Below are 25,132 nucleotides of genomic sequence, written 5' to 3'. Positions count from 1 at the left end.
AAACCTCCATGATTGATTCTTGATAATTAAAAACGCCACCCAACACAGTCCCAGGTCCCTGGATGAAATGGAGTTTTGTAGACTTTGCAATTCAGAGGGTAAAGTGTGGGTTGTTTCAAAGCATCTTAGAAAATTCTCCCAGTAATTTGTCCTGTCAGGCAGTCTTTTCAGCAATTCAAATCATTATTATTTTGTCCTTTCTAAACATGCAACCCCTCATTTAACTATAGGAGTAAATGTTTTCCCAGTGGGTCAGAATGAAAAGGAACTGCTTCAGGTAAACGGCCAGATTGCTGAGTTCTTCCTCCCCTGCACCTGGCTGACTCCCCTCCATCTTCAAAACCTTGCAAAGTCTGCATCTTCCAGGAGTGACTCATCCACACAGCCTCAGGGATAGAGGAGGGCCTCCCTTGGTAGGTGACTGCTGTCTCCACCCCACTGGACAGCAGCAGCATGGTGTCCTGCCACCCCTGAAGCTCAGTGTGCCTGCCTGGCTCAGAAGAAGTGCTCAGCAAATACTGGCACAAGCAATGAATGGAGACCCTTCTACCTTATCAGATCCTGTGGCTGGGGCATGGAGTATCCCCCAAAGGTTTATTGTGGGGGAAGATTTGGTCCCTGGTGTGGCTATACTGAGAGGTGGTGGATCCTTGAAGAGGTGAGACCTCATAGAGGTGAGACCTAGTAGAGGTGGGACCTAGTAGAGGTAGGATTGAGTAGAGGTGGGACCCAAGAGGAGGTAATTAGGTCACAGGGGTTCTGTCCATGGAGGGAATTAATGGTGGTCTCATAGAGTGAGAGAGTTCTCTTGAAAACAGGTTGTTATGAGAGTGTAAGCCTGGTTGTGACGCTCTCTGCCTTCCTGTCCCACCATGTGACTGTTCCTCATGTCATGCTGTCATGTGCTGCAAAGTGACATAGCGAAGGGCAAAAGAAATGGATCTGTCTCATCTTGGCCTTTCAGCTGCTAACCCTGTGGGCTATATAAACTTCTTTTCTTCATTAAGTACCCAGCCTCGGGTACTTTGTTATAGCAGTGGAAAACAATACAGCAGGTCTTGAAGAAGCTTTGCTGTTCTCCAACTGCATTATCCAAGGGGTTCCTTTCAACAAAGAGTGAAGGCTCAGGCAAGGAAACATACGTGAAGACCTTTCCCATGACTGAATGCCTCCCTCTGTCTCCGGGCAGCAAAGAGTAGCCTGGTCTGGTACAACCCCCCTACGTCCTGTGTGGCTACACCAGTACCCCATACACACATGTCCTCACTGGTCTCAGAAAAAGCTCCATAATCCTCCACGCTGCCCCTCAACACAGGTACTGCGTCAGTAGCGTCCACTGGACCAGGCAGCATTTCAAGTGCAATTTGCTTCCCTCCCCTCAGGATCAAACCTGCAGTCTTGAATGTGGGGCAGAAATTTTCAGCTGTGCTGAATTAGAGCCGAGGTCAGATTGCTGCCCTGCTCTCCTGATCCTGGGAGCATGATTTAAGAAAGAAAGTAGATTTCCTTTGTTGAGCAGGATTTTCCCATTAAGATGACCTTCTGAAAACGTTTATCTGTAAACGTGTGCACTCAGATCCAAGAATGCATCCAGCTGCTGGCTGAAGCAGACACCAAAACCACACACACCCATGGAAACAGTCACAGACTCTGAGGGTCTCTAAGGACTGCTTTTTTCCCCTTAAAAAAAAAAACTCACAAACAATGCTAGGTCTTTGCTTCTAATATCTGAAAAATTTTGAAATTTAAAAATGTTAAAGTGGAGCTCATATTCAAAGGGTAGAGAAAATATGCTACAATAATGGCTGTGTTGATAAGAGCAAGTGTCTGGTAACAATATCTCACCAGCCTATAGGTGGAGTGAGGAGGAAGTCATATTTATTCTCTTCTGAATGGGAAAGTGCTGACGCTAAATTGCTAGGTAGGTGGGTCCTGCTGCCACTGCCAGCTATGCACATGTCCTCACAGAGCCCGAGTCCTCCATCCATGGGGGCTCGCCACAAACTTAGCAGACAGGCTGTGCTGTGGGTTAGGTCACCAGCTCAGGTACACAGTTACTTCTTAAATTGTTGTCAGTCATTCCAGAGAAGAAGCAGTATGCTGTCCATGGCAGAACTGAGCAATAAAACATGGAAAACCTGTAAGAGCAGCAGCAAGTGTGCTGGGAAAGCGACAAGTCCCTCCTAAGTCTGTGTTCATGAGGGACACACTCTGTGCTGCAGCTTCTCCCCACATGTGCGGGGAGAGGGGGAAAGGTGGGTCAGTACCCCTGGCTCCCCCCGAACCCCCAGTCCTGTCCTCTCTGCTGCAGCCCAGCTTGCTCACCCAGGTCTCTCTGTCCCTCAGCCTACAGCTGCCAATCCATAAAAACACCTCATTCCAGTTGGATGCAGTGGCACACACCCGCAACCCCAGTATTCTAGGAGGCTGAAGCAGGAGAATTGCAGGTTCAACCCCAGCCTGGGCAATTCAGTGACTTACTGAGACTGTCTTGAAATAGAAACTAAAAAGGGCCAGGGAATTAGCTCAGTGGAAGGCCCTGGGTTCAAGTCCAAGTTGAAAACAAAAATACAAACAAACAAACTCATTCCTCCAGTGGAAGCCACAGGCCACACAACAAAGGACAGGTGACAGAAAGTCTTCCCAGATGGCAGGCCAAAATATTATTAAAGTTTAAAAAACATTGAAAATAAAAACCCTGCACTGCTTATATCCATACCTACAAACCAAAAATGGGATTTGAGCCTCAAGATGTTTGCTCCCTTGTGCGGTCTCGTTCCCTCTCCTGTACCTTGAGGTAAACCAGATGTGACTGCCACAGTCCAGGAACTTAGCTCATGCATTAAAGCATTTCCTTGGTTCAGTATTCAAACTGCAGCCTGGAGTATGTTCCTTTGGGCTGTTTTCCAGAATATTTGCTTGGCAAATACATTCCAGGAGTGCTTTATAGGTTTTCTTTTTCTTTTCTTTAAGATGGTCTTCAAAAAGAATATTTACCACAGATAAATGCCTCTCCATAACACAAAGAGTATCTTTCACATTTACGTGAAACTGATTTTACAACAAGCATTTCTCTTTCTATAGAAGCCCTGGGTGCTGCGGTCACTGTGTCAATGCCAGTGAGCAGAGAGGCACAAATTGAGGCACTACGAATACATCCTTATTACTCTAAATAACACAAGTATTCATCCAAATGCCCAAATTATATGGTCACACCCCACATAAGTGGATATTTCTTTTAAAAGCATCCAGATGTCTTGTGTGGTAAAGAAAACATCTGAAACATTCAGACCTCTTGACTACAGAGCAAGCAGCAAACTGCTTCAAGTATCTACATGCTTGTTTCAAAGAAGGCACTGAGGATCAAGTTCTAAACCCAACTAATTAAGAGAACAAATGAAAAAGGCTATAGAGGACAAAATTGCCCAACGGCGTGTCTTTGTTAATTGGCCTGTGATTTCTGGTTTACCTAAAGGACAATCTTTGAAAACTGCCTTTGATACCACGTGATTGTTCATGATGACCTGCACTGCTCCCCTTTAGCATACCATGAGGATGTCAGTGCTAAGCAAGGACAGAGTCCACCAGAACCTTCTGGGAAAAGCAGCTGGTAACTGAGATCCATAGTACCAGCTGGTCCCTCAATAATCTCCACTCAGCAAAGCAGCCAGACACTGGGGGCAGTGACAGCAAGCCACCCAGACCCTTTGTATAAGAAAAAAAAATGGTGTCTGCAGAATGCAGGTACTATAGTGAATTCTGAGGAATTCTGCAAATTAAGGACCTATCTGACCAGTGAGGATTGTGGCATGGCGAGGACGGAGTGGTGTGGTGGGTAATGAGATGGCCTTAATTCCGGGCAATAATAATTATAACCTGCCCAGGTTATAGGCAAAAATGGGTGACTTTTGTCCCTACCCCATTTAAGAGGGAAGGGATCAGTTGACCGAAAAATGATGATGAACTTGTAGTTATTTTGAAATTCTTCAATGCAAGTTGTGTTGGTATCATGAATGGAAAAATGAATTTGCATGTTGTCTTTGGAAACCTATTTGGCTATAACAAACAAAATAAAATTAACATATACCCTCTGACCTAAAAAAAAGAAAAGAAAGAAAAGAAAAATGGACCCATGCTGTGTGGTTCCTCTCAAGAGAATGTGGTCTTTGAGATGCATGCTAAGAAATACCCAACTGCAAAGAGGAATCGTGAGAATAGAATTAAATGCCAAGCTTCATAGCTGGGTGTGGTGGAGCACACTGTGATCCCTGCACTCTAGGAAGCTCAGGCAGGAGGGTCACAAGCTCAAGCCCAGCCTGGGCAACTTAGTGACTTAGTGAGACCCTGTCTCAAAATTTAAACTTTAAAAAAACCTCCAGGAGAGATGTAGCTCATGTTCATTTTATATTTAAAAAGCTCAACTTCTAAGTATTGTCTGTAAAGTATACAACTATGAGATGATGAGAATTACTGTACTGTATTTAAATGCCAATGTTGAATCCTGCTTTTGGGGATCACACCTCCAAGCAAGCGCATTCTTCCCATGCTGTAGAGTCGCAGGCACCTGTGACTTGAGGGGAAGAGATAGGAACTTTGACTGGTGGTTCCTGCTCTTTCCTCCCAGGGCCCATGGTGCATCCATCAAGTGAAGCAGAGCAAAGGGCTGCTCTTCTTTCTCACACTGTTTCTTAAGCTTATTGACCTCGGGCTCCTAAATGTGCCAGAGAAAAGACATCTGCTCTGCTATAATCAGTGCTTCTGGTAAATTCTCTGGTGGGGTGGTGGCCAGTGGCTGGCAAAGCAAAATTACTTGTGTAGATGGAGTGGGAAGGTAAAAAATTATTACACATTGAGACAGGAGGGTGGCACACCTTGGCAGAGGTAAGACAGCTCCACACAGGAATTCCACAGACCTGCATCCAGGCCTTCTGCCTGCTCTATGCTAGGATGTGTAATAATGGCCCATAGGCAGTTTATAGGGACAGGAAGTACCTGTTTTTAACCATCCTAGCTCCCAAGAAGTATGGGAATCATATATGGCCTGGCTATGATGAGGGGGTGGAATGTTAGTTCATTTCCAGAAACATGAAACCTTCAATTAAATGTCAGTTGCTGAGGGGACACTGGTCCCTGCTAGTTGGCAAAGGCCATGTTGCAAATGCCATGCATCCTTGCCATCTGGTGGTGACCCTCAGGCTTTCACTCCCTCCATCTTCACCAGTGAATGAAATGAAATTCCCAAGGTGGGCGAGTCCCTCAGAGCCTGAGGTTCCTTCCTCAGAAGCACTGAGCTGCGTTTAATAAGTTGAAGTACTGCCTGAGGGCTTCCACATTTTCCAAAGGAAGGGAAGCCAGCACCTCCTAGGAGCCCCTTCCTTCCTGGGCAAGCTAAGGAGTCTGGACAGCCCAGCTGGGACACTGATTAACTGAGAGGCCCAGCAAGACCTGGATCTATTTGTTCCCTCTATCAAACCCGAGACCAGGGCCTGGCCAGGGGCAGGAACTTCTGTTCTCTGAGTTGTTTCTAAGCTTATTTATGCCAACTGTACTTAAACTCCTAATTATACAATTTAAATAAATATTATACAACACAATGAAACGTTAGTATGGAAAGAAAGTACTTATCTCCATACAAAATGTAGAAACTTGGGAAAGACTCAGTGATATTTGAAAGAGGGAGGGGAGACTAAGGATTGCTTTGTGATGCTTATGAAATGTCCAGTCCATGTTAAAGACACCAAAACTAGAGATTGTGAAGGATGTAGTATGAGTAAGGGCCATGTGGCAAGCCAACCAGCAGACACACACAAACTGCACTGAATGACTAGCAAATGAAGGTATGTGTTTCCACTTTAAAAATGAATAAAATTTACTTAGCATTGGTGGTTCAGTGGTGGAATTCTCATCTGCCATGAGGGAGGCCCAGGTTTGATCCCCGGCCAAAAATGAATGAAAAGAAGAAACTTCAGAATGCACATGTATCATCTTTTGACTCTGCTTCTGACTTTTTAATTAACCAGCCCATTGCCAGTGCTGACTGCATCTCCACGGCTTCTCCCACTTTGCTCTGGTAAGACTGCTAGGTCTGTAGCCCTCTGCATGGGGAAGTGTGGGCTTCCTTAACCTGAGCTCTCTGCCTTCTCCCCAGAGACATTAAACCACAAGAGCAGGACAGTTGACAGAGCAGTGAACATGTCCTCTGGTCAGCTCACAAACTTGGAGGTAGCTACCAAGAGGTTTTGCAGGGCATAACCTGCTCCATGGAAAGCCAGGCGCATCTCTAGCCATCCCAGAGCCAGCAGGCAACAGAAAAACCATCCGATCCATACCTTCCACAACTACAGAGGATGCAACCTGTCTACCAGAGATGCTTCTAGGAGTTATAGGTTTAAGATGCCAAGGACATGCATCTTCACCATGAATCCCCTCGTCAACCATAACAGTAAAAAGAGGGGAGGACACCTAGCTTGGGGCTCAGAGCATGACACTCCAAAGTGTGCACTTTGGTGTGCCGAGTATTTGGAGCAAGCAGGACCTCTGGGACCTTCTCCTGCCCTTCTGTCTCCACCCTCCTTCTGCCAAAGAAGGAGTCACAAAAGCAGAGTTCCTCTCAAGACAAGTACTAGAGACCAGGGAATTTCTCCCTTCATGCAAGCCATAGAAACTATAAAGGCCACTCCCTTCTCCCTTGAAGACCCTTATTCCAGAAGGACACTGCCACCTTCAGGGGCAGGGGAGGAGGGTGCTGCACTGAGGTCAAGAAGAATCCAGACAGAATGCCCTCCTGGGTCCCCCTCACTCTTACCCAAGGTCAAATCCCTTTTATCCAAACGCATTTCTGCACGGCTGTCCACTCTTTGAGCTTCATAATAAAACCAGAGTTTTCTCTGAGTCTTTGGTTCCTCATTTCTGAAGGCCTCCCCATCATTTGGATTAAATAAATTTGTGATGCCTTTCCCTTATTAACCTGTCTTTTTTCTGTTGTTGAAATATTGCCCACGATGCTAAGGACAAGTGAGGAAAAGTATCACATTGTTCCGCCCCTAAACTCACCACAAATTCTGGACCTAAATCTGAACAAGTAAAGCAACAGCATCTGGTTGTGTCTTATTGCTAATTCCTTTCATCACAGACATGTGGACACCGTGGCTGCTCAAAGCCTGTGTGAGATGATGGGGTTGCCAGTTCCCCTGTGGCCTCTCTCAGGCTCACTTCTGGCAGGTCCCAGCTGGAAAGGAAAGCAGCTGGGACAGAAGTCAGGGGGAGCTGTGAAGCTGCCTGAGGAACTCCACAGGAGGGCCCGTTATGCAGCAGAAAGAGGAAGCACCCTAGGAGGACAGGCTGCAGACGGGAAAGAAGGAAGTGCGCAGGTATTCCAGCCATAACAACCAGTACGAAAGAGCTGCCTCACAGCATCACTGGAGCCTGGCTTGCTAACTCTCAGCTCCTGTCTGGCCCCTGTGCAATTTCCATAACATCTATAAACCAGGCCAACAGCAGCTGATTGTTTCCAGAGTCCTTGGAAAGACTGGGAGGAGAACTGTAATGCAACTGAGAAGAAAAGGGCTCTTAATGATTTGAGGAAGTGGCTGCTAAAATTGGCCCTTACCATGAGCTGGCTTCCTCCTGTACAAAGCCCGGAGTGAATTACTTTGCTTTAATGGGCTCAGCTGTAAAATGAAGGAACCATGCTGAGCAGCCTGGCAGGCCTTCAGCTTGGGAAAGTGTTAAGTGAGAATCACCACCTTGGCTAGATAAGCACAGGAGAGGCTTGGAGAGCCCACCTCCCTAAGGAGCACTATAAAAAGTCAGCAATGTTTCATGGAGGATTTGGGTCAAAAAGAAATTGCCTGCTTCAGGGCATTATGCTTCAGTAGAGAAACCAGAATGGGGCAGCCAGGCCCACCAGCGTCTTCCAAAACAAGATGGATGGAGCCACAAACCAAATGGGCATTTTAGCCAAAAGATAAACATCCAGTTCCCTGGATGTCCATGGCTCCTGGAAAAGAGCCCTCATGAGATCCTTGCTCAACATTTCTCTGTGCTTCAGTGATATAAAATCCTGGGCTCAAACACAAGCAAGGCTTTCCCATTATTCCTCCTTTTCCTTCATAAATGTGTTCCTTTAATTCACTGTCCCCTCATGTTTCTTGATAAAGGAAGCAAAGCATATCATTAAAAGGTGTTTTATTGATTCTGTGATTGCCAAAAACAAAGATAAAAGTAAAAATGAACACTAACTAGGCTCTACCATGTATGTAGACTGAGACTGGCTATGAGTTGCTTATCAGTATCCTCGTCTCAGTTTTTTGTTTTCTAACAGAAGAGAAAACGCAGCCTGTAAGTGGCCTAGGTTGAATTTGAGCAGAGACCTGAGCCCAGGTGTCCTTCACTCTGCTGTGCTGTCTTCTGACTTCCAAGCCAAATGCAAGCAATTGAAACATCTACAGCCCTGACCCAAAGTAGGCAGTTTTTAAGATTTTAGTCCCTTTGGTAAAGTTACTCACAATAAAAACTACTCCTTTGAGTATAAAGTTATGGATTTTGGATATACGCACACAGCCACAAGATATGGCATATTTTTACTATCCCTGAACCAACTCCACCACCACAAGACACTGGGTACATACTCTACCCACCTTGTAATTACACCTGCTACATCTACTTCCTGCCAAATTCCTTCCTGCCACTCTTTATAATCAGCTTCTTCCCCTTCGTGGCAACAAGTGATCTGCTTTCTACTTCCATAATTTTTCCCTTCCCAGAAAATATCTATCATCTTAAAATCCCTGGTGTTCACAAATCCAAAAGAGGCTGCCTATCCTTGGAGATCCTGTTCCAGGACTCCCAGAGAATGTGTGACTCTGCAGATGGTACCAAACCCATATAGCATATAGAGTGTTCTTTTTCTTAGACATATATACTTATAACAAAGTTTAATTTATAAATTAGGCACAGTAAGAGATTAACAATAAACTAGTACTAAAATAGAACAATTATAACAATATGCTGTAATAAAAGTTATGTTCTGGGGCCGGGGATTTAGCTCAGCGGTTCCGCCATCTGCTTCAAAAGCGCAAGGACCCAAGTTTGATCCTCGGCACCAAAAAAAAAAAAAAGTCATGTTCTCATCTTTCCTTTTTCTCTCTTATTGTCCTGTCAATTTTCTTTTTTTCTTTCTTCCTTTTTCTTTTTTTGGTTTTGAGACAGGGTCTTGCCAAGTAGTCTTGAACTCACTATGTAGCCCAGGCTGGCCTCGAACTCACTGTGATGCTCCTGCCTCAGCCTCCTGAGTGCTGGAATTACAGCCATGTGCTACTATGCCCAGTATTCTAACAATTTGAGCAATCTCAGCAAAAGATTCCACTTCTTTCCTTAAATGGGTAACTCATCATTTAGGTAAAAGAATAATTTTATGGCTTCTCTTCAGCAAATCTGAATTGCAATCACTAATACTCTCATGCTTTGGTGCCATACTAAGTAAAATGAGAATCACTTAAATATAGCATTGCAACATCATGACAATTGATCTGATACCCTCGTGGCTACTCAGTGACTAAGGAGAGGGTAGCATATACCTTGTAGATAAACTGGAAAGGGGATGATTCACATTCTAGATGGTCCAGGACAGGAAACCACAAGATTTCATTATGCTACTCAGAAAAACTTATGAATTGTTTATCTATGGAACTTTCCATTTAATATTTCTAAACCGTAGTTGACCATGGGCCCCTAAAACTTCAGATAGTGAAACTGCATACCAGGAACAATTAGAGTATAAAATCACAACTGGAACAGGGAACAGGAGAATGATCCTGAAAGCCAGCAAAAGCTTTAGGGCTAGGGATTTAGCTCAGTGGTGCCGCCGCCTGCCTCACAAGTGTAAGGTCCCGAGTTCAATGCCCGGTACCAAAAAAAAAAAGCTTTGATGTCTCCACTGGTGCACTTCCTCCAAGAAACAAATAACAGGACACCTTAGCAGTAAGTAGAGAGGGCCAGAAGGTCTCAAGAGGGCTGAAGCCTGGAGAAGGAGCCAATGCATGACTCCACTCTCAGTCACAGGAAACTCATGAGGTGATCTCATGATAATTCTTCTTTTCACTCAGCCTCAACCTTAAGTTCTAGACTTTTAGCAAATACAGCTCAGTTTTAAAATTGTCAGGTGCTTATGAGCTGATGGATAAAGAACACCCCTCTATACCTGGGAAAGTCATCCCCAGAGAGCCTGGAGAATAAGAGAGACCAGTGGGGAGGAAGGGAAGAGGCTTAAGGCATGCTATCCCCAAACAAGGCAGGCTGGTCCCAGAGGAAGCAGCAGAAGCAGGGAAGTCTCTCTGACAACCTTCTCTCTCCCCTGAAGCAAGACACAGGAATTCATGGACCTCACTCTGAAACCCATCCTAAGATCCTCACATTTCAGATGCCCTTTCTACACCCTGAGGAACAGCCTTACTTCTGAAGACACAAGGACACAGGGAGGAATCCAAATGACAGGGCTTGCCTTGGTTCCCCAGGTCATTACCATTGGATCACACCTCCTTAGTCCACTACTGTTTGTGTTTCCATATGTGACTCTGGGTCCTCATTCCTGTGTCATTTAAGACTTACAATAAACAAACTTGTATGTTTTTCTCTTGGCTTTTATTATAGGTGCCGACTCAGCTGCAAACCTTTCGATGGTTGAGGGACAGATACTATATTTTCTCTCTGCAGCAGGAAAGGAAGGAAGGGACTCTGGCAGAAGCCAGCTCAGCTGAATCAGCCCTGACTTCCAGCAGTGTCCCTGACCTGGAAGACACATTCACTCCTGGCATGGTTCTTTGCCCAGCACCAAGCTTCTGCTAGGCCCTGATATCATTTGGATGTGGAGTGTGCCCCAAAGGACATGTGTTAAAGGCCTGGTTCCTGGCTTGTGGCACTACTGGGAGGAGACAGAATCTTTAAGAGATGGGGCCTGGTGGGAGGTCATTAGGTCCTCACAGGGGACTTTGGGACCCCAGACCTTTTCTCTTTCTCTCTTTGCATCCTAGCCATGAGGTGAGCAGCCTTGTATTGACATGCTTCTGTCACGATGTGTTACTACAGGTCCAAAGCAACGGAGCCAACTGATGGCAGACTGAAAACTCCAAAGCTATGATCCAATGAAACCTTATCTTGTTACAAGTGATTATGTCCAATATCTGTAACAGTAACAGGAAGCTGACTGACATAGAGCATGCATACAAGGAGAAGCCAGTCCTACCTTCAAAGGTGTGGAAGGGCCAGGGATGTAGCTCAGTGGCGCTGGGCCTGCCTTGCAAGTGCAAGGTCCTGAGTTCGATCCCCAGTACTGGAAAAAAAAAAGTACTTCAAAGGTGCAGCCCCAGGGTCCAGTCCCTGCCACACAGGGCCCCTTCCCCAGCCTTAGATGCTTAGATGGATACTCTAACTATCCACCTGCAGCCAGGGGCATGCTTTCAGCGCCTCTACCCAGAGCACTCAAGGGCAAGCTTCGGAGTGTGAAAACTGTCAGATCAAAATGGAGTTACTTGTGTCACAAGCCTCAATCAAAAATAGATAAATCCCCAAGGTGACAGATGACCACAATTGTCACAGGAGTGTGCACAAGCTAGGAACTCAGCTGAAGTTGAAGGTCAACCCTGAGATGGCCGAGCCAAGCAGCCCATGCAGCCGGTTTGCCAGACTTTAATTTCCTCTTCACACACAGAGAACCTGCAGGCAAGGAGCTCTGATGCCTCAGATCAAGACAGGAAAAAACCCCAGGGCCTTTCACAGAAATGACTCTAGTTAGGGTGAGAGGGAGAAAGTCGGGGGGGGGGGGGGCAGGGGAAGCCCTCTCTGTTCATCAAGGTCATACTCCAGAGAAAAGAATTAAACAGACCCACATTTTAATTCGTGATACATGTATCTCAGGCAAGTATTAAGGATTCTTTGGTGGTTTTTTAATGAACAGACCACATTATAGACATTTATTATCATTTATTATGATCTGGTTTGGGTAATAATGCATGAGATATACACAAATATTTGAATGTCTGATTCTAATAAATAATACATTGCAATATAGACGTTCTAAGTATATAATTAAGTATAATGTACAATAACAACCTATACAATAACCATGTTATATATGACATGTATAATGTATGCCATATAATAATTCTATATTAACTTGTATATTCTAACTCAAGCCATTGAACTAGAATAAAAATAAAACTAGTATGCTAACAGTTTTTCTCTTTGCTCTTATATATTTTAAACATCTACCCCAAGTTGTGCATTATTTAGTCATCATTCAAAAATTATTCACCCTTAATTAATTGTGTGTAGTGTGATAGAAAGCCCTCCCAATAATGACTGCACCCACGGGGCACATGGTCCCCCAGTACCGTCAGAAGGGGATCTTTCTGGGGCCATGTAGGAAGGACATACCTGCTTCCATTCACCTCCAGTACAGGGCACACAGATGGTCAGAGGAGCCCTCCATCCATGGGACACCTGAAGAGGGCTCTTCCTCCCGTCTTCGGAGGAGTGCCTGGGAAGGCCAGCTAGGGTGGCTGTCCAGGCAGCTGCCCCTGTGTCATCCACCTGCTGCTCATCTTCAACAGACAGGTTGCCCCCTGCCTCCTGAAGCTCCAGGCTCTGGACCAGCAGCCGGCAAGCCTCCAAGTCAGCTTCCCACACTCTTCCCAGCAGCGGACACTTGCAGCTAAGACATAAGACACAGAAGCATCAAAATTAACTGAATGAAGTCCTGCCCTACCAAGTCCCCAGCTTGTCCACCTGAGTAAAAGTCAACTGCTTGTCTTACACTTACAATGTAATTTCACATGGTGATGGAGTATTCCAGCCAGAGGACTCAGAGGGCCTGACTCTGATCCCTCAGGTCACTGATAAGTGACAGTCCTTCCCAGATGCTGGACTTGCAAAGCCATCCTGAGTCCTCTTTGTCTCTCCAGACAAAGTCACCCAAAACCACAGCTTCTCCTGTCAGGGCTCCAGGGTACTGATGTTGAGTGGCCCTCAGACCCACCCAGGTCCCTGGCTGGGCACTTCCACAAGTGTTGCTCCATGCCTAGACTGTCACCTGCCACCCACATATACCCTGTCATTCCACCCCAACATGTCACATATACCATGTCCCCCTGCCACCCCAACAACAAATACATACCTTGTCAACCACCATCCCACTAGCACATATATACTTGTCACCCACCACACACACTTGATTTAGGAAACCTTTCCTAGGGTTTCCTGTCCTCAACCAGGTATGATGATGGTCTCTTATCACCCTGTGCTTCTCCTTCAGAGAACAGGTCACATTTACATCATTTATGTGATTTTTCCCTCTCTCTCTGTGGGCAGGGATTATATCCATCTTGTTCATTCTACTGCTGGAACCTCCTGGCATGAGTCATGAGCTCAGGCTCTCAGGGTGTCCAACACATGATGAGTGGACAGACAGGGTGGCTCAGACCATGACAACTGCTGCTCAGCCCTAGCGATGGAGGACAGTAGGAAGAAGTGACTGACCAGGAGGATGGACACCTGTCTCTCAAGGGGAAGAACATACCTCTCCAGGGATACTTCTTTATCTCAGAGCCATTGCAGCTATGAGGAGTGGGGACTCGTTGTCAACAACATTTCTACTGTTCATGAGGAGCCAAAACTTTTGGTATTTAAATTAAAATATGTATTTTTCATCCATCCATGCACATTCATATCAGATATTCTCTACACAACTGCCTTCCATTTAGTAAGTCTTCTTTTTCCCATGTCTAATCTGCCATTTAATCAAGCCACCTTTCGTGTCCCAAATTTTAGTTACCTTTCATTTTGATTTTCTATTTTATTTTCTCTTATATATTCCAGTTCTCTGTTGAAATTCTCCAATGCGTCCTCTATTTTCTTTAACATACCAATCATCATTATTTTAAAGCCCATGTCAGTAAATGATGATAACAGAAAGAAAAAAGAAAGAATGAGGCAGGATGAATATTTTAAATTCATCAGCTAAGAATTTTCAAGTAGTGATGAGAGACGTAAAATGACACATTTAGGAAACTGGAAAAATATCAAGGAAGAAACAGACCCCAGCCTCTCACAGTGAAACTCCTGCTCACCAGAGCAAAATAGCACAAAACTCTGAGAGGCAGCCAGAGAGGGAAAAGAAGACATATCAACTTCAAAGGAACGAAAATACAGGTGACAAAAATGGTGGAAGCCAGAAGACAATCAAACACCAGCATTAAAATGCTGCAAGAAATTAAGAGCCAATCTAGAATTATACAATTATTTTTAATTCCCTTTAAAATAAAGCTAAAATAAAGACATTTTCAGATTACCAAAAACCAAAGTATTCCCCAGCAGTACCTCCATAATGAAGAAAATGAGCCAGCTAGAAAAAAAGACATGGATCTAGGAGGGAAGAGCCACCGGAGGAGCAGGTGCATGGTGGGTCTGAATATGGGGCATGTGACTGCAGTAAGGATCTCTTCTGTGGAATTAAAATACCACACAAACCAGCAACACAACTTGTAGATATATTCTCAACCAGATATATACAAAACAAATTCTTGATATTTGCACCTGTGATGCTCTATAAAGTCACTACAGACCCTGAATTAGCAAATCCTGCAGCACAGCTTTCAGAGGAAATACAAGATCACATTCCTGTGAGCCTCAGGCCACATCTTTGTCCACCAGTCAATACATAACCTCGTTTCATGTGTGTGTCTATTTAACAACACCTTATTTAATATATATTATTGATCCATTAACAGGGAACTAAGAGGCAACAGGATTATAAACCATGCTCAGAAAAAGCTTTGCTAATGCATATTAAAAGATATCTCTTTTCATAAGACACATCACAACTTTCTCATGCTTAAGAACACCAAGGCAGCACTTCAGCCTTGCACTCTCAGGTCATGTTCAAAAATAAAATCACGAGCAAAAACACAAAAATGAGAAAGACCTTCCACTGAACAGACAGCCAAAGGTCACTGGTTTACAGAAAGAGAGCTGAGACAGGAAGGCAGAACATAGTCCTCTCTCCAACCTTGATGAGGAACCTACACATCAGAAGACTCAAACTTTCTGGCCAGTCTGTACATGTCTGCCACTGATGGTGAAAACTCTGCAAGTAATGATTTTGAAGTTTTTAATATATTTTAGGGAGCAGACAAGTCACAAATACAAACTATGAAGATCAAATATGTATATATGAAATCATGTAATATTATTTGTAAAAAAGCTGAAGAGGGAATAAAATGTTGTCTTAGTTACTTTCTTGTTGCTAGGACAAAATACCCAATTAAAGGAAGATTTATTTTAGCTCACAGTTTTCAGAGGTTTCAGTCCATAGCCAGTTACTCTAAGGCAGGATGGCACAGCAGAGGAGCACCGCAGCGAAGAAACAGTCCATGGCGTGGCAGGCAGAAAGAAGAAAGCAACAAGCCTCCCTTTTTCTTTTTTATTCCATCTAGGCTACAAGCCTGTTGGTTGGTGCTACCCATTTCCAGAGTGGGTCTTCTCATCATCCACACCCAGAACTATGCTAAACCAATCAGTGGACTAATCCACTTATCACACCTTTAATCCAAGATCACACACCCATGATCCAGCTACTCCCAAAAGTCCCACCTATGAGCATATGAGCCTTTGCGGGACATCTAGATATAACCCATAACAAGTGTCCATAAATAGAAGGATGGACAGATTTTGTAATATCCACTCTATGGATTATCACGCTGTGAAGGCGAAGAGATTATTGCTGTTTGCAATAATATGGATGAATTTCATAAACATAAGGTTATGCAAAAATAGACACATTAGAAACACATTGATTCCATTTATATTATAGCTTTAAAGATAGCAAAACAATCCATGGTATTAAAAGCCTGATAAAAAAATAAAAATAAATAAAAGCCCAATAGCAGCTATCTTTGGGAAAAGGAGTCACAACAGGGAGGGCACCCACAGCTCCTGGGGTGCAGGAAGAGTTTTATTTCTTGGCAGCAGCAGACTTGCTAGTGCACTCGATTCATGAAGATTCATCAAGCAGCACATACATAACGTGTGTACTTTGTGTACATGCGCTGTGTCAGTCTGATATAACAGAGAGGATGGGAAAAGACGGCTTCCTTAACAGTGTGAAGGGCAAGAGGGCCAGGCAGGTCTGGAGCCCACAAGGGGGGACAGCCCCAAAGCCCAGACTTCAGAGCTTCCCAGTTTCCTAATTAGCCAGTCTTACACTTGTGGTGCCCTGCAATTTGAATTTGACTTTCTCCACTGAGATCGGCTCATAGCTGCTTGGATTTTTTTTCAGTTGTCTTTGCACAACCATTTCCTGTCCATTCCTTTCTTAAGACCCCAGTCCTTTCTTAGGCATTTATGGGAGGAGACATTTTATTGCCATTTCTGTATATTTAACTTTATCTTCTACTCAAAATTTCTATTTCTTCTTGTGTCCATTCCAACATTTTATAGCCTCTATAGAAAGTAACTCATTTCCTCATGGATTTTAAATGCATTGCTATGTGTTTGTTCATAACTTTAAAAACTATTTTTTAAATCTCCTGTGTTTGCAGCTCTCTCTCCTTTCCATTCTGTAATTTATTTACCTTCTGATTTATCTCATTCAGTCTTATCAGGTTTACTATCTTATAAATCATTTCAAAGAACTGCTTTTGCTTCATTGATCCTTGATATTGATTTTTGTTCTCTATTTCATTGACTTCTGTACTTATCTCTATGTTTTCTTTTTCTCCTTTCTTTGGATTTATGATCTCACTTTTTATTAGGTTTTGTCAAGTACCTTACTCATTTTTCTTTCTCTGATTTTCCTCTCTTGCTTATTTTAATGTCATAAAAGTGTAAAGTTCTGTACTTTTGGCTCAGTAATTTTTAATTATATCCACACATGTTTACTTAAAATTTTGAATTATTAAGCATTTTGCTATTTAAATTTAAATAAATTCTTTAACCACAATCATACATGTTTACTTAAATTTTTAAGTAATTAAATATGTTAAATACACAGAAAAATATGGAAAATAATTTTTTAAAAAATACTTTGTACCTGCTATCAAACTTATCAACTTTTAATATTTACCTATATTTACATGGGATGTGTTTCCAAGATTTACAACATTACTGTCATGCAGATGTCACAGATGGCCTTTCTTTGTTTTTCCTCTTGATTTCCTTTTTAATGTTGGACCAGTTAGTACCTTGCTTTCCAGTTTCTGGAGAGAAAGAAGCCTAACACTTGCACTCTGCTGAGAAGTCTGAGGACGTTTCTTATCCTTTTCAATTGTTCCATTCTTAGGATTTTCTCCCTATCTTTGTTTTACATCAGTTTCATTACAAACTCTGACATCCCCACCCCACCTGCTAGTCCTGATTTGTGCTCTATGAAGCCTGTCAGCCTGAGATCTTAGGTCTTGTCCTTTCTCCAGGTATTTTACCGTCATTATTTCCTCAAGTATCTCCTCCTTTCCCTGATTGATTGTTCTCTTCCCTCTGGGATTCCCTTCACAGAAATGCTGATCCACACACTTTTCCTGTATTGTGTGATTATCTCCCAGCCCACTGCCTCTCTGACTGCTCCTGGCCTTGCACATTCCCACATGATCTGGCTTGACAACTGATTCTTCAGTGTAATCCTTTCGGCATTCAAACTCAACTCACTGATATTTTAAAAAAATGTGTTGTGCTTTGCATTCCTTGAATTTCCATTTGCCCCTTCTTTGACTTCATGTTTCCAATGTCCTCCCTCTTCTTGGAGGAGTAGGTAATATGTCCAGAGTGTCTGGTCCATGAATGATGCTTCACCACGTTCAAATCGCCCAGTTGTCCCTGTCTTTCTGTAGCAGGCGCGCCCGGGCATAGTCTCATTTATTTCCCAGATGAGATCACATTTCCATAGGCAAGTTAATGCCCATCACCTGATGTTGGGGATTTGGAGAGGCAGCGAGACCAAGGCCCTGTTCTGCCCTGCACATGCTGCATGTTTCAGTAGGCAGGAGGTGCAGGGAGGGTGCTCAGGTGGCGCCATCTGCACCTATGTGGCCACCTCCCCCTGGGGCAGCAGAGAGGGCAGGTGGAAAGATGCAGGTATCACTGGATAACTCCCTGGTAGTGCCCCTGAAAGCCCTGCTGCTGGAAGATCTGTCTCAGAAGCACCTGGTGGGCACTGGCCTTCCCAGGACTGGGAAGAGAGCAGGGTGTGCTTGAAGGCCTATGCCCATTGCACCATTCATTTCCTCTCCACCTAGGACTCCGTCACCTGGAGCTCACCTTTGTTCCCCAAGGCTCAGCTACTCTTTATTATTGCAAATCTTATGGATTCATCATATCTCTCTGGCTTCCTTGGCTAATGCAGGGCTAAATTCCACAGGGAAAGGGTAGCCCAGCTCTCATAAGGTTCTCAAAGAGAACTGTCAATAATTTTCTGCAGTTTGACACAGTAATGTTGGGTCTGTTTGCTGTATGACAAAACACAGTACATGCTCCCTTTGAGTGAAAGTGATTTTAGCCCTGAGATGGCTCTTGAATGCACATGTCAAAGCTGAGATGTCAGTCTTAGGGACCCATGCTGCAAAATGAGTGAAATATGCAGGTATAAAATTGCAGTATTCACTATGGCCCATGTAATCATTTCTTCAAGTGTGAGATTTTAAGACATCTAGATGCTTCTTGCATTTGTCTATACTAAAGAGAGAGTGGTTGAGGGTGAAGTCTAGATACTTGCTCTTCCTTCCCCAGAAAGTAATTAGGTCATTAGTGAAAATCTCCAAACCAAATGACTCAAGCTTCTGGAGTTGAGTCAGATCTTGGTAATGTTTCACAGCTTGTAATGCACGTACAGGTGCAGCCTCTGTGTGGGTGGTATCTGGAGTAGAAAACTGAGACTCACCACTTCTCTTACTCCTGCCAACTGAGAGCCACATGAATCTAAGAGATCATCCAATTGTGGCATGAGTCTTCAGGGGACTGACCGTGGTCACACTTTTTATGGGGAATAAGGTGTAGAAGAGGGCAGGCTGCATGCTTCTCTCCCTTTCAGAAGTAGACCTGCTAAGTTCTAACACAGATGTTTATAGATTCAGCTCTCACCACTGAAGTCTCCTGGTTTTCACTAAAGGGGAATTAGTATTTTGCCTCATTCTTTGGAAATTTTGAAGATAATCAGTCTTTTTATGTAACCATTATGGAGTACAACACCAAATCATTATGTGATCAGACAAGGGCACTAAATTTTCAAGGGCAAACTGTTGATGGACTAATAGTCTTCATGTGTCTGTAATCTTTTATTCCCTGAGGAACTTTATCTCCAAGTGAGAAAAGACAAGTCTGTTATTAGAAATGTTTAAGTTTTATTCCTTTGTCTATTTTCCAAGGAAAAGAATGAATACTATTTCACATGAAATAATGACTTTTAGAAATTCTAGACTCCTTCCTCAAATATTATATCCTAGGATGAAAAAAGGAGATACAGTATAAGAAAGAATGTTTCACTAGAAATTTGTAGTCACTGCACTAACATTTCTTTTTTTCTTCCTAACAGAGCTGAGTTTATACACAGATAACCAACCATCTCCTCCTGGGACCAAAGATGGTGGCCCCTCCCTGGGTCTTCAGGTAGAATGTCATGAGGCAATCAACCTATAACAACCCACTAAACAAGTCTTTATAGTTACTACAGAAGAAACATGGAGACTAATGGCTCATTCTGCCCCAAATCCACCCTGTCAATAACAATAAATAACATCTTGTAGGAGGATTGTGCAACTACTCACCATAATCTTCATCACCCATCCCCACCACCACCACCACCATCACTTTCAACAGTCAAGGACAGGTGCTGTTCTAAGAATTATACATATATTATTACATATATTATTGTCACTTAGTCCTCAAAATGACCTCTTGATGCAGACAGTATTGTTACATTGGTGGCTTTAAAGCATAAATGTAAACTCTTTGACATTCCTACACCTGAGAGCTGATGTGTGACTCCTGATGTGAGACAAGTCTCCTTGTGACTCTAGGATAACCTCAGTGCCTTCCTTGTACTGGGTGGGGCAGAGTGGGAGCAAGGACGCACAACCATCACAGCCAGGCAGAGAAAGACTGTGTAGCTCCCACCTGGCTCTATTGACACACTTGCTGTGGGGGAAGTCAGCTGCCATGCAAGTAAGCTGTCCATCCTGGAAGTACCATGCTGGAGGGAACTTGTGCAGTGGCCCTGAAGTCTTAGATGTTGGCCACTGTTGACATCCAGCCCAGCTAGGCTGGCATCTGACTACAGAGAACTGCCTTGCCAAAAACTTACAAAACTGTAAGCAGAGTAAAATGACCGCATTAGTGAAGATCTTCATTTTACAGGTGAAGAAACCAAGTCATTCTCAGAAATCAAATATATACCCTGATTCTAAGTGTAATGAGATTCCCTTCCTGGTGTAGACAAGCAACCACTCATGGATTTCAGAAGTTCTCCCCAACTCTTCAGACTATTTAAAACTCAAAGTAACAAGTGTTTTGTTTTTTCCATATCACTCAGCAGTACACCAAAGTGAAGTAAGAAAGAGAATGCCACCGGGAATAATTGAATAGATAATTATCTGTAGCAAGTATTGAACCCTCAATCTCAGGATATAAATCAAAGTCTTCAGGGGTCCCCATTAAACCAGCTCCTCCTCTCATTTCTCTATTTATCCTCAGAGCCTCTCTATTCCTGCCATCCTCTGTCTTGCCTGGTCTCTCATTCATCAGAATGCATCCCCCACCCTGCCAGCCCCTCCACCCCCAGTGCTGAGCAGGGTGCTAATTAGAAATGTGCTAAATACATGGACTAAATGAAGGCCAGAAATCTTGGTAATTTTGTTTTCTTTCCCTTTGTCTTCATATCCAACTAAGATTATAAATGCAGAATCTCATTCAGGTCTATTTTTCCCCATTCAACTACTGCCCCCAAATAAGCATTCATTTCTTTAACCCAAGGAAACCACAATTAATGCTGTGCCTTTCTGCTTTTCAATATTTCGTGCTTCCAATCTATACCATCTGTGATTGCTCCAAAAATGTTAATGCTCCCACTGATTGTCAAATGCAGAGCAAAGTCCTTCATGGCCTCTCCCGATATGACTTCAGTCCTGCTCTGGACTCCTTGCCCATTATAGCTCTATGAGTCCTGAAGATGCCAGCAGAGGGGAGCACTCCTTCCCAGGACAGTTTCTAATGACAGGTGGCTGTTTTCATGCCTTTTCTTCCCCCAAGTCCTCCCATTAAAACCCAACTAGTCAAGACTCATCTCAGGGCCCATGCCCCTAACACAGAACCCTTTCCTAAACCCCACAGCCACCTATGATGTCTCCTTTATCTGCACCACATGGCATTTTGAAGGATTCTTAAGGCAATGGTTACATTCTATCTTGATTTCTGAGTTTTATGCACATGTGCCTTCATCTACTCTATGTACTTAATGAGGTCTGAGAATATTTCACACTCATTGTTTTTAATCCTATGAAGCATATGGCCTAGAAAACATCACCCACTATAGGAACTCAGGAACTATTTAATAAACTGAACACCCATTCAGGGAAGCTATAAAACAATTGATTTAAAATATCCACCCCAATAAAGGTTAGTAAGGGGAGGTCTTCCTGATGAATGATCCCAGTGGATGGGTCATGTTAAAAGCTAAAGATTCAGGGTGAACCTCCAGAGGACACTTGGGCTTCTAAGCTGCTCAATGACCAATTACAGATTTTAAATTATTTGATTATAATTTTAAAGTGGAAAAAAATCTTTCTGAGAAAGACACAGAGCCTGGAAATCAAAACAGAAAAACAGTGATCTACCTGGAGGTATATAAATTTAAATTTTTCCCATTGCAAAACACCATAAATGAAAGTCAACATACAAATGACACTTTAGAAAATGATATTTTTAACTTGTAGCACTAGTTCATGAGTAAAATTCCTTTGCCAGAGTTATGGTTTGGATTTGAAATGTCCCCCAGAACTCACAAGTTAAAGACTTGTTTGGGGCCAGGGATTTAGCTCAGTGGTTCCACCGCTTGCCTCGCAAGCGCAAGGACCCGCGTTCAATCCCCAATAACAAAAAAAAAGACTTGTTTGTCAGCTGATGGGCTTTTATTGGGAAGTGCTGGGACTCTAACTTCACCAAGTGGATTAATCCCACTAATGGGATCAGAATTTGATAGCATTATTGGGAGGTGGTGGTAACAGAAGGTGGGCCTAGTTGAAGAGAAGAGATCACATTGGCGTGGCTTTGGGGACTAAATCTGTGCCCCAGTCCCCTTCCTCTCGGGCTCTTCTCTCTTTCTGCTTCCTGGAAGCCATGAGGTAAACAGCTTTCCTCTTCTAAGCCCTTCCACCAGACATTCTGCCTCTCCACAGGCCTAGAAACAATGGAGCAGGCTGACTGTGGACTGAAACTTTGAGACAAAATAAACCTTTCCTCTAAGTCAATTTATATCAGGTATTTTATCACATTATAGAATGTTGATGAGCACAACCATTAAGAGTTTTGAAAATCACTAAGTAAAAAAGCAAACACCCCAAGAGAAAATGAAAGAATGGGCCAAAGGAGAATTAAAAAGTGATCAAAAAAAAAATAAGAAGATAACTGTTCACATACAACATGAAGATGTGTAGAGTATGAGACAAAGGTCATATAAATCCACTATTTTAGGAGTGGGAGATAAATCAGCAGCCTTTCTTAAGAAGGTAATTTGGCAACATTGGTCTAACTTAAAAATGGATGTGCTGGTTGTATAGCTATTCTACTTCACAGAAATATTCAGACAAGGAAAAAGAGAAGTGTGAAAAATGGTAATTGTAACATGAGAAAGAACTGAAAACAACCAGATGGATGCAGCTGGAGTCTCTCAAATCTGTGGTTACATGATGTGCCACCATTTCCAGCATGAGTCTGAGCTGTGCTTGAAAAAATCTCCAAAAGATGTGAAGTGGGAAGCCCAGGCCAAATGATGGGCTGCCAGGAGCCCATCTGAATTCTCTAGAAGAAAGAGAAGGATGATAATATACATGCACATCTGCTTGGGCACACCTGCGGTGTTTCTGGAAGGGGAATTTACCCCTTTCTTATACATTTTTTTATCCAAATGAATCACACATATCCTGTACTTTTACAAGCAGAAAAAAACTGTCAAAAGATCTTTAGTCCACTTCTTTTCTTTTCACTATTTTACAGAAATGTGTAGAGTTCTTGACCCTGGAGCAAAACTTCCCCCTTGAACTTTGCAATTCGGCATGATGGTTTGAGGGGCCCTCGGTTCATATCAGTATAAGCTGAAAATCTAGAGACACAGGGCCCCAGCAGTATTCCTCAGGGACACAAGGACTGAATGTGCCCGAAGTGTGGGATAAATAGTGACACTCGTTTATGCAATGATGGCCAAGGAACGCTGGAGGGAAACAGCTGCAGGACAGGGAGCAAGCACTCCTCCCAGACCAGTGTCCTCTGTTCTCCTGAGGACATTCCAGCAGTGCCACCTGGAAGGAAAGGGGCTGGGGAAAGCCTGCACTGTAGTGGAGCAGGTTCTTCCATCCTCAGAACCGGTATCTTTCTGAAGACCACTGGTGATGAACACAGAGAGGGTAGGACAGCTACCCGAAAAAGTGCACATGCCCCAGTATTTTCTCTAACAAATGTGCACCCAGAGTTGAGGAGGCCAGGCTCGTTACATCCAACTGTGTAGACACACACATCTGGGTGTAGGAAATAACTTTCTCTCACATCCAGTGTTCCCTACCCACAGATCAAGGGTGGTGACATCACTGCCAAATATCAGGAAATGTCTATGATGATCAAGAGAAAAGGGTCCAGGCAGAAGCACCCTGTTTCTGGTGCTGACAAGAGAATGAATGGCAGGGGGAAAAGGCTGCCCACAGAAGAACAAAGTCCTGTCCTCTGCCTATAACCCATTTTATGAGCCACTTCTATTCCTGGTAAGGGAAGCCAAAGGCAGCTACATGTATGTGGTGTGCCCAGATGCCCACAAGATGCAGGAGAGCAGATGCATCAGACAACCCAGAGAGATGCCCATTGCTCTTCTTCCTCTAACTTGGAGGTCCACGAACACATGGTGCTTTGAGGACGGATGTATTCACTGAGGAAGTGTGGACACTTTGTAGGTGTGGACACTTACAAAGACTGCAGAACTAGTGGGAAAGGGAAAATGGGTCACAGGCAGCACAGTGCTCTCCTCTAAAGGCCCCACTTCCCACACAGCTGCAGTGGGTGGTAGGTATCAATATATGCACTGGAAGAGGTTGGCATAGACATTTGGATCACAACAGATCCTAAAAAATGACTGTGATTAAAAGAAAAAATAAAGACAATATGATTAATGTGCATGTGAGTCCTTTTAAGAATTGCTTGGGGAATCTTGTTCAAATACAGGTTTCTGCCTTGTTGGTGTGGGTGGTGCCTGCAATTGTGCATTTATGGAACATACGTGTGATGAGAAGGTTGTTGCTGTACTGTGCACATTTAGAGCAGCAGGAACAAGCTGTGAGTCTTAAATACTAGCACCTATAGCCTCTGGACCCCATGTCCACACACCTGCAGGATTCAGACACAATTAACCTGAATCTTAACACATCTGACAACACACACAGACACAAGACAGGCTCAGGCAGATATCATGGACCTCCCTGAGATCCCTTTGGAGTTTAGGACTAGCTCATTACCAGCACCAAGAAACCAGAAGGACTGCCCGAGTTCAGGGCCTTCCCTCATAGCTGAGCAAAGGACGCCTGGGGTCCCTGGGGTCTGGGCCCCACTGGCTTATTCAGGAGGAAATTCTGCAGAGAAATGGCTTTCCCTCACTGCAGCTTTCATCTACCAGTGCTGGGAACTATAAAAGAAGGGTGGCCTTGAACTTATTTTATTTATACAGAATTTGTAGGGTGCTGATTATGTATGTATGGAAAAGATCAGATTTAACCCTCCCGGGCAAATTGAAGACTCAGAGAGAATCCTGGCAGCAATTTCCCTTGAGAAACACTGTGGGTACAGAGCACATCATGACCCTGCCACCCTGACGCAGTTCTCGGCTGCCTGGGAAGGCCAT

At 43.7% G+C, this 25,132-nt stretch overlaps 1 protein-coding gene across 3 annotated transcripts in view; it reads right to left on the bottom strand.

Moving 5' to 3' along the window:
- Disc1 (DISC1 scaffold protein) overlaps positions 1–25,132 on the bottom strand; it is a 340,459-nt gene that overhangs the window by 22,802 nt on the left and 292,525 nt on the right. For 2 of the 3 annotated variants that reach the window (XM_087181893.1, XM_087181895.1), the window contains exons 11-12: positions 12,433–12,709; positions 11,243–11,329 (exon numbers count right to left, since the gene is read on the bottom strand). In XM_087181893.1, coding sequence (XP_087038019.1) covers positions 11,243–11,329; positions 12,433–12,709 — 364 coding nt within the window. The remainder of the gene's footprint in view (positions 1–11,242; positions 11,330–12,432; positions 12,710–25,132) is intronic. The other variant, XM_087181894.1, reaches the window with a different exon arrangement.

The sequence above is a fragment of the Heterocephalus glaber genome, unplaced genomic scaffold, assembly GCF_053883595.1.
Source record: "Heterocephalus glaber isolate CG9 unplaced genomic scaffold, H.glaber_assembly_v1.0 deba00001472, whole genome shotgun sequence".
Lineage (NCBI taxonomy): Eukaryota > Metazoa > Chordata > Mammalia > Rodentia > Bathyergidae > Heterocephalus > Heterocephalus glaber.
The sequence above is the reverse complement of the archived record's forward strand: the minus strand, read 5'-3'. Positions and strand labels throughout refer to the sequence as shown.